Source organism: Salmo salar, chromosome ssa22, assembly GCF_905237065.1.
Source record: "Salmo salar chromosome ssa22, Ssal_v3.1, whole genome shotgun sequence".
NCBI classification, from domain to species: Eukaryota; Metazoa; Chordata; class Actinopteri; order Salmoniformes; family Salmonidae; genus Salmo; species Salmo salar.
In genome coordinates this window covers 61,166,297-61,176,529 of record NC_059463.1, presented here as the reverse complement: position 1 = coordinate 61,176,529, position 10,233 = coordinate 61,166,297, and the positions used below count along the sequence as shown (strand labels likewise).

The following is a 10,233-nucleotide window of genomic DNA, read 5'->3' as shown; positions in this document are numbered from 1 at the left end:
CTGCAAACTATCACGCATTACAAAGGGAAACCCAGCCGCGAGCTGTCCAGTGACGCGAGCCAACCTGACGAGTTAAATACCTTCTATGCTGGTTTGAGGCAAACAACACTGAACCACGCATGAGAGCACCAGCTGTTCTGGACGACTGTGTGACCACACTGTCCGTAGCCGATGTGAGTAAGACCTTTAAACAGGTTAACATTCCTAAGGCCGCAGGATTACCAGGACGTGTACTGAGAGCATGCGCTGACCAGCTGGCAAGTGTCTTCCCTGACATTTTCAACCTCTCCCTGTAATACCAACATGTTTCAAGCAGACCACCATAGTCCCTGTGCCCAAGAACACTAAGGTAACCTGCCTAAATGACTGTACCCTCTGCTACCGCACGGCAAGCGGTACCGGAGCTCCAAGTCTGGGACAAAAATGCTTCTGAAAAGCTTCTACCCCCAAGTCATAAGACTGCTGAACAATTCATCAAATGGTTACCCGGACTATTTGCATTGACCCCCCTTTTTTTATGCACTGTCTCTATCGACACTCACTGGGCTCTACCCACACACACTACACTGACATTCCTACACACACATACACACACATGCGTATTGACGCCACACATACACATACACACACATACACACACATGCGTATCGACGCCACACACACACACACACACACACACACACACACACACACACACACACACACACACACACACACACACACACACACACACACACACACACACACACACACACACACACATACACATGTAACCGATGTGAAATGGCTAGTTAGTTAGCGGTGGTGCGCGCTAATAGCATTTTAATCAGCGACGTCACTCGCTCTGAGACTTGAAGTAGGGTTTCCCCTTGCGTTGCAAGGGCCACGGCTTTTGTGGCGCGATGGGTAACGATGCTTTGTGGGGTGTCAGTTGTTGATGTGTGCAGAGGGTCTCTGGTTCGAGCCCGGGTTGGGGCGAAGAGAGGGACGGAACCTACACTGTTACACACACATACACACACACATGCGTATTGATGCCACACACACACATTCACACATAGACACACTTTCACACTCTTCACATACGCTGCTGCTACACTGTTTATTATCTATCCTGATTGCCTAGTCACTTTTACCCCTACCCATCTACCTCATTACTACCTGGTACTCCTTGTATATAGCCTCATTACTACCTGGTACCCCTGCACATTGATTCAGTACTGGAACCCCCTGTATATAGGCTCATTATTGTTTTTTATTCTGTTAATATACTGAACAAAAATATAAACGTAACATATAAAGTGTTGGTCCCGTGTTTCATGAGCTGAAATAAAAGATCTCAGAAATGTTCCATACGCACAAAAAGCTTATTTCTCTCAAATGTTTATTTATTTACATCCCTTTTAGTGACATTGATACTTTGCCAAAATAATCCATCCACCTGACAGGCATATCAAGAAGCTGATTAAACAGCACGATCATTACACAGGTGCACCTTGTGCTGGGGACAACAACAAGCCACTAAAATGTGCAGTTTTGTTACACAACACAATGCTACAGATGTCTCAAGTTTTGAGGGAGTGTGGAATTGGCATGCTGACTGCAGGAATGTCCACCAGAGCTGTTGCCACAGAATATAATGTTCATTTCTCTACCATAAGCCGCCTTCAACGTTGTTTTAGAGAATTTGGCAGTACGTCCAACCAGCCTTACAAACGCAGACCACGTGTAACCACGCCAGCCCAGGATCTCCACATTCAGCTTCTTCACCTGCAGGATCGTCTGAGACCAGCCACCTGGACAGCTGATGAAACTGAGATGTATTTCTGTCTTTTGTGGGGGAAAAACTCTGATTGGCTGGGCCTGGCTCCCCAGTGGGTGGGCCTGGTTCCCAAATAGGTGGGCCTTTGCCCTCCCAGGCCACCCATGGCTGTGCCTCTGCCCAGTCATGTGAAATCCATAGATTAGGGCCTAATTCATTTATTTCAATTGACTGATTTCCTAATATAAACTGTAACTCCTTAAAACCGTTGAAATTGCTGCATGTTACGTTTATATTTTTGTTCAGTAAATATCCCCTTTTTTTTTGCTTATCTTCTCTTACTTTTTAACTCTGCATTGTTGGTTAAGGGGTCGTCAGTCAGCATTTCATGGCAAAATCTACGCCTGTTGTATTCGGCGCATGTGACAGATAACATTTGATTTGATTTGGCCTGTTTGGTTCCTCTCCCAAAAATTGTACAACATAATGGAACAGTTTAATTTTATTTAACAAGTCAGTTAAGAACAAATTCTTATTTACAATGACAGCCTAGGAACAGTGGAGTTAAATACCTTGTTCTGGGGCAGGACGACAGATTCTTACCTCGTCAGCTCTGGGGATTCGATCTTGCAACCTTCCGGTTACTAGTCCAACGCTCTAAACCACGAGGCTACCCTGCCGCCCCAGTGGACCAGTGGATACCAGGGTTCGAGACCCACAAGGCGTGTGACATTGTTGCAATTCGCAATAAAATCACCAAGTTATAACACACTTTACACATAGGAAGAGTATTACCTGTGTCGACTCTGACAGGTGGTGGGTGGAGTTCAGGGAGATGTCTGTCTGTCTGTCTGTGTGAATGAGACAGGACTTTCTACTCATTGTTTTGGCAGATGAAGTAGTAGACAAAACACTGTAATCAAATAAATAACTGAGCCTATCCCATAATAAGAGGTTAGTGTCTGGGAATGGGGGAGGGTGGAGAGGAAGCGTTGGCGTTAGCGTATCTGCTAGCTACTAGAGTTTACTCCCAACGCCACTTTCATTACGGCTGGGGTGTGTTTGTCTACAATTCTAGCTGCCAAAAAAATGTGTCCACGATATGTCAAAGAAACCCCCCCCCCCCCCAGAACAGGTTTGGAGAACACCCCTAGTCTACACTAGGTGGCAGTATGTGCCATATGTTAGAAGAGGTTTACCATTGAGTTAAAAAGAAGAAGAAGTTGTTGAGGAAAAACAGTGAGTACTATCGTGGAAATGATCGAAATACGCGATAAAGTCGTGGTAAAGAATGAGATAGTATTTTTTTTTTTAAATGATAATAATTACCATGTTCAGCCCTATTTAACGTTCATAGTAAAGTTTATGCAATAAACATAATCGAATCTGCTACTCTGAAAACGGAAGCTACTGTTTACTTGGTTGGTGAATTAGACGTTTGACGTTTCAGATCACCGCTTTCGCTCCACTAGCTAGCTATTCACACAGCGGACTATTTGTCCACTCATGCGCTAGGCCCTATGTTAAACTATTTGACAACCGCTTCCAGATTATTTCTCCGAAACACCGTGCCCATCTCGTCGAGGTGTAACTACAACATAATTTGTCGGTTTTACAGGAGAATGGATCGAGCCGTGGTAAGATGTGTCCCGTGGGAATCCAAACTCACTATTTCTTTCGTCCTTGATGGAAGCAATAAACACATGCTCAGGGACCAAACGGAGGAGCTAGGCAAAGCACTGGCACGGATCGCAAACAGTATCATCAAGGGCCAGGGCAAAGCTAAAAAATCAAAGAAAAACAAAGGCGCGTCCACAGACGCCCAGGAGCCCTCTGCACCCGGTGAGGTTGTACTACAACGGAGACTTTGTAGCAGAAGATGCTATAAACTCAGATGCCTGGCAGGATGGGGCCATTTTACACGTGGGTGACAGTAAGTACACAGTGGAGAGAAACCCACCCACATTCATCACGGCAGAGCTGCCCGTATCTCTACTGGCCGGGTTCCCCGTTTGCCCGAAACTCAAGGTAGAATTCGGGGATTTAAAAGACTGTCGATTTAAATGGTTCAAGGAGAACAAGTCCGGTGCCGGTGATGAGGAGCTTCGAGGAGAGAATAGTTGGACCGAGACGGGGAGCGAACGGGTGTTTATCCCCTCAAATATGGATATTGGCTCCAAGCTTAAACTGACATGTACCCCGGGTGACGGCGAACGGTGTGGGATGGACAAGGAGTTAGTAACCACCGGTACGGTCGAAGCAGGGCCCGGTTCATGTACTTTTGACAACAGACACATGTACACCAACAAGGTCACAGATGACATGACCATCAGAGTAGTGTCATACAATATCTTAGCTGACGTTTACGCACAAACGGACCTCTCCAAAACCGTCCTGTACCCTTATTGTACTCCCTACGCGTTGGAACTGGACTACAGACAAAGTCTGATTAAAAAAGAACTGTCAGGTTATAACGCTGACCTCATCTGCCTTCAGGAGGTGGACAAGAACGTGTTCTCCGACAGTCTGTCTCCGGCCCTGGATGCGTTCGGCTTCGACGGGGTCTTCAGGATTAAGGAGAAGCAACACGAAGGTTTGGCCACCTACTACAGGAGGTCAAAGTTTAAACTTCTCAGTCAACACGACATCATGTTGAGTGAAGCTCTGACGTCAGACCCAATCCATGAAGAACTGTTGGACAGAGTGAACAGCAACCCTGCCATGAAGGAGAAGGTGACGCAGAGATCTACCACACTACAGGTACAGTAATATGGTGTGTGTTGGCTTGGGATTCGAGGCCCTAAAGGATCTAGCTACAATCGGAGCTAGGTGTGTGTGTGTGTGTGTGTGTGTGTGTGTGTGTGTGTGTGTGTGTGTGTGTGTGTGTGTGTGTGTGTGTGTGTGTGTGTGTGTGTGTGTTGCTCTGCTTGGCTAAGATCTTATGTTCTCCTCTCTAGGTGAGTGTTCTGAACGATCTGAACGATCCATCCAAGAAGATCTGTGTCGCCAACACCCACCTCTACTGGCATCCCAAAGGTAAAGTGTTATTGTATCAGAAGTACATTACAACACTAGTTACAGCCTAGCTTATTACAGGAGTCCAGAGGTGTTTCTCATCAAGTAACAGGGTGAGATAAAACACAGTTAAAACTCTGGGCCTGAGCTATTTATTAACCTTTATTTAACCAGGTAGGCCTGTTGAGAACAAGTCCTTTATTTAACCAGGTAGACCTGTTGAGAACAAGTCCTTTATTTAACCAGGTAGGCCTGTTGAGAACAAGTCCTTTATTTAACCAGGTAGGCCTGTTGAGAACAAGTCCTTTATTTAACCAGGTAGACCTGTTGAGAACAAGTCCTTTATTTAACCAGGTAGACCTGTTGAGAACAAGTCCTTTATTTAACCAGGTAGGCTAGTTGAGAACAAGTCCTTTATTTAAAAAAGAAGGGGTTGTGCTGCATAGCACGACATGGGGTGGCAGGTAGCCTAGTGGTTTAGAGCGTTGGACTAGTATCCGGAAGGTTGCAAGATCGAATCCCCCGAGCTGACAAGGTAAAAATCTGTTGTACTGCCCCTGAACAAGGCAGTTAACCCACTGTTCCTAGGCCGTCATTGTAAATAAGAATTTGTTCTTAACTGACTAGTTAAATAAAGGACTTGTTCTCAACAGGCCTACCTGGTTAAATAAAGGACTTGTTCTCAACAGGCCTACCTGGTTAAATAAAGGTGGAATAAGTAAATATCACAGTTTGAGTTATCACCCTAGTGTGAATCAAGTCCATATTCCAGCCATAAACATATTACATCGTAATAACAGTTCTATGTCCTCACCACAGGTGGGAATGTCCGTCTGGTCCAGATGTCAGTAGCTCTGAGACACCTGCAGCAGGTGATCACCCAGAGTTACCCCGACGCCTCGCTCATCTTCTGCGGTGACTTCAACAGCACCCCGTCCTCGGGGGTCTTCCAGCTGGTGAACCAGGGGGTTCTGCACACCGCCCACCCGGACTGGAACTCCAACGGAGCGGACGAGCTCTGTCCCATGGAGGTCGTCCACCCTTTCCAGCTGAGTAGCGCCTGCGGGGAGCCGGCCTATACTAACTATGTAGGGGGATTCCACGGCTGTCTGGACTATATCTTCATGGACCCACGGGTGCTGAGGGTAGATCAGATGATCCCTCTGCCCAGCCACCAGGAGGTCATTACCTGTCAGGCCCTTCCCAGCGTCTCACACCCCTCTGACCACATAGCGCTGGTCTGTGACCTCAGGTGGAAGTGAAGTAAATCTCTCTCCCCCCCCCTCTATACAGCAGTCTGTCTCTGTACCAGGGCCCCTTACAGTGTGTCTCTGTTCCATGTCTGTCTCTGTACCAGGGCCCCTACAGTCTGTCTCTAAACCATCTGTCTCTGTACCAGGGCCCCTACAGTGTGTCTCTGTACCAGGGCCCCTACAGTCTGTCTCTAAACCATCTGTCTCTGTACCAGGGCCCCTACAGTGTGTCTCTGTACCAGGGCCCCTACAGTCTGTCTCTAAACCATCTGTCTCTGTACCAGGGCCCCTACAGTGTGTCTCTGTACCAGGGCCCCTACAGTGTGTCTCTGTTCCATGTCTGTCTCTGTACCAGGGCCCCTACAGTGTGTCTCTGTACCAGGGCCCCTACAGTGTGTCTCTGTTCCATGTCTGTCTCTGTACCAGGGCCCCCTACAGTGTGTCTCTGTACCAGGGCCCCTACAGTGTGTCTCTACCATGTCTGTCTCTGTACCAGGGCCCCCTACAGTGTGTCTCTGTACCAGGGCCCCCTACAGTGTGTCTCTGTACCAGGGCCCCTACAGTCTGTCTCTATACCATCTGTCTCTGTACCAGGGCCCCCTACAGTGTGTCTCTGTACCATGTCTGTCTCTGTACCATGTCTGTCTCTGTACCAGGGCCCCCTACAGTGTGTCTCTGTACCATGTCTGTCTCTAAACCATGTCTGTCTCTGACCAGGGCCCCTATCCATAAAGCATCTCAGAGTAGGATTATTATTATTATTATTATTCTGATTATATACTGTATGGACAGGGGTGGGGCTGATCCTGGATCTGTATTCCCCTGAGATGCTTTCTGAATACGTGCCCAGTGATTGAGAAACATGAATCGAGTCAAATCCATAAACAATGGGATGTGGAGGATCAGTTTAGTAACAGTTTGAGTAAATGAAATGGTTTCTTCTTCATTATATCTTCCCGTGTGGCTCAGTTGGTAGAGCATGGTGTTTGCAACGCCAGGGTTATGGGTTCGATTCCCACGGGGGACCAGTACAAAGAAATACATGAGATGAAATGTATGCATTCGCTACTGTAAGTCGCTCTGGATAAGAGTGTCTGCTAAATGACTAAAATGTAAAAATGTAAAATGATATCCTTCAACCAACAAGTTAATCCATGTACGACTGTTTATCAGACAGGACCTTCTCCTTTTGCCATTATTCAGTTGTAATTTAATTGAATAAAGATGCGTTTCGCTATCCATCACACAAAACCCTTCAGTGATGGAAACACTTGTTTTGTTGCTTCTGAATTGAGTTACACTTTCCATCTGCACTGTGATCGTTGTGTACCCGCAAAGAATACCGCTGCAGATACATTTAATCGTTTGTGCTTTATTGCTAACGTTCATTGAGTGAATAAACAGATACTACTTTTCATTCTACAATATCACAGTGTAATACAGAGGGCATTAGAATACAAATATTATGTACAGTAGGGGGGGAAAAGTATTTGATCCCCTGCTGATTTTGTACGTTTGCCCACTGATAAAGAAAGGATCAGTCTATAATTTTAATGGTAGGTTTATTTGAATAGTGAGAGAGAGAATAATAACAAAAATATCCAGAAAAACGCATGTCAAAAAATTTTTATAAATTGATTTTTATTTTAATGAGGGAAATAAGTATTTGACCCCTCTCAATCAGAAAGATTTCTGGCTCCCAGGTGTCTTTTATACAGGTAACGAGCTGAGATTAGGAGCACACTCTTAAAGGGAGTGCTCCTAATCTCAGTTTGTTACCTGTATAAAAGACACCTGTCCACAGAAGCAATCAATCAATCAGATTCCAAACTCTCCACCATGGCCAAGACCAAAGAGCTCTCCAAGGATGTCAGGGACAAGATTGTAGACCTACACAAGGCTGGAATGGGCTACAAGACCATCGCCAAGCAGCTTGGTGAGAAGGTGACAACAGTTGGTGCGATTATTTGCAAATGGAAGAAACACAAAAGAACTGTCAATCTCCCTCGGCCTGGGGCTCCATGCAAGATCTCACCTCGTGGAGTTGCAATGATCATGAGAACGGTGAGGAATCAGCCCAGAACTACACGGGAGGATCTTGTCAATGATCTCAAGGCAGCTGGGACCATAGTCACCAAGAAAACAATTGGTAACACACTACGCCGTGAAGGACTGAAATCCTGCAGCGCCCGCAAGATCCCCCTGCTCAAGAATACATATACATGCCCGTCTGAAGTTTGCCAATGAACATCTGCATGATTCAGAGGACAACTGGTGAAAGTGTTGTGGTCAGATGAGACCAAAATGGAGCTCTTTGGCATCAACTCAACTCGCCGTGTTTGGAGGAGGAGGAATGCTGCCTATGACCCCAAGAACACCATCGTCAAACATGGAGGTGGAAACATTATGCTTTGGGGGTGTTTTTCTGCTAAGGGGACAGGAGAACTTCACCGCATCAAAGGGACGATGGACGGGGCCATGTACCGTCAAATCTTGGGTGAGAACCTCCTTCCCTCAGCCAGGGCATTGAAAATGGGTCGTGGATGGGTATTCCAGCATGACAATGACCCAAAACACACAGCCAAGACAACAAAGGAGTGGCTGAAGAAGAAGCACATTAAGGTCCTGGAGTGGCCTAGCCAGTCTCCAGACCTTAATCCCATAGAAAATCTGTGGAGGGAGCTGAAGGTTCGAGTTGCCAAACGTCAGCCTCGAAACCTTAATGACTTGGAGAAGACCTGCAAAGAGGAGTGGGACAAAATCCCTCCTGAGATGTGTGCAAACCTGGTGGCAAACTACAAGAAACGTCTGACCTCTGTGATTGCCAACAAGGGTTTTGCCACCAAGTACTAAGTCATGTTTTGCAGAGGGGTCAAATACTTATTTCCCTCATTAAAATGCAAATCATTTTATAACATTTTTGACATGCGTTTTTCTGGATTTTTTTGTTGTTATTCTGTCTCTCACTGTTCAAATAAACCTACTATTAAAATTATAGACTGATCGTTTCTTTGTCAGTGGGCAAACGTACAAAATCAGCAGGGGATCAAATTATTTTTTCCCCCCACTGTATGTAATATAAGATACCATGAAACAGATGGGACTAACCAGGGTTAGCAGACCCTATAGCAGTTAAGAAAACTTCCATTCATTCCAATGGAAGTGGCTCAATGGCGCTTCAGAGTAAACCTAGCCTCCTTTTCGTACATAAGCAGGAAGCTCAGCTAGTTACAGTATTTATTGAAGAGCTGGTCAGAGAGACAGTCCATCCTCCTCTGTTAAGAGCTGGTCAGAGAGACAGTCCATCCTCCTCTGTCAAGAGCTGGTCAGAGAGACAGTCCATCTCCTCTATTGAAGAGCTGGTCAGAGAGACAGTCCATCTCCTCTATCGAAGAGCTGGTCAGAGAGACAGTCCATCTCCTGTATCAGAGCTGGTCAGAGAGACAGTCCATCTCCTCTGTCAGAGCTGGTCAGAGAGACAGTCCATCTCCTCTATCAGAGCTGGTCAGAGAGACAGTCCATCTCCTCTGTCAGAGCTGGTCAGAGAGACAGTCCATCTCCTCTATCAGAGCTGGTCAGAGAGACAGTCCATCTCCTCTATCAGAGCTGGTCAGAGAGACAGTCCATCTCCTCTATTGAAGAGCTGGTCAGAGAGACAGTCCATCGCCTCTGTCAGAGCTGGTCAGAGAGACAGTCCATCTCCTCTATCAGAGCTGGTCAGAGAGACAGTCCATCGCCTCTGTCAGAGCTGGTCAGAGAGACAGTCCATCTCCTGTATCAGAGCTGGTCAGAGAGACAGTCCATCTCCTCTATCAGAGCTGGTCAGAGAGACAGTCCATCTTCCTCTATTGAAGAGCTGGTCAGAGAGACAGTCCATCTCCTCTATTGAAGAGCTGGTCAGAGAGACAGTCCATCCTCCTCTATCGAAGAGCTGGTCAGAGAGACAGTCCATCTCCTCTATCAGAGCTGGTCAGAGAGACAGTCCATCTCCTCTATTGAAGAGCTGGTCAGAGAGACAGTCCATCTCCTCTATCAGAGCTGGTCAGAGAGACAGTCCATCTCCTCTATTGAAGAGCTGGTCAGAGAGACAGTCCATCTCCTCTATCAGAGCTGGTCAGAGAGACAGTCCATCCTCCTCTATCAGAGCTGGTCAGAGAGACAGTCCATCTCCTCTATTGAAGAGCTGGTCAGAGAGACAGTCCA

At 46.5% G+C, this 10,233-nt stretch overlaps 1 protein-coding gene across 1 annotated transcript; it reads left to right on the top strand.

The window, feature by feature from the left end:
• Positions 1-3,156: 3,156 nt before the first annotated feature.
• On the top strand, positions 3,157-7,303 carry pde12 (phosphodiesterase 12). The gene is given in 4 exon segments (XM_014187083.2): positions 3,157-3,605; positions 3,607-4,522; positions 4,720-4,798; positions 5,597-7,303. Coding segments are annotated over 4 exon segments (1,761 nt in total). The 5' UTR covers positions 3,157-3,282; the 3' UTR covers positions 6,040-7,303.
• Positions 7,304-10,233: the final 2,930 nt, after the last annotated feature.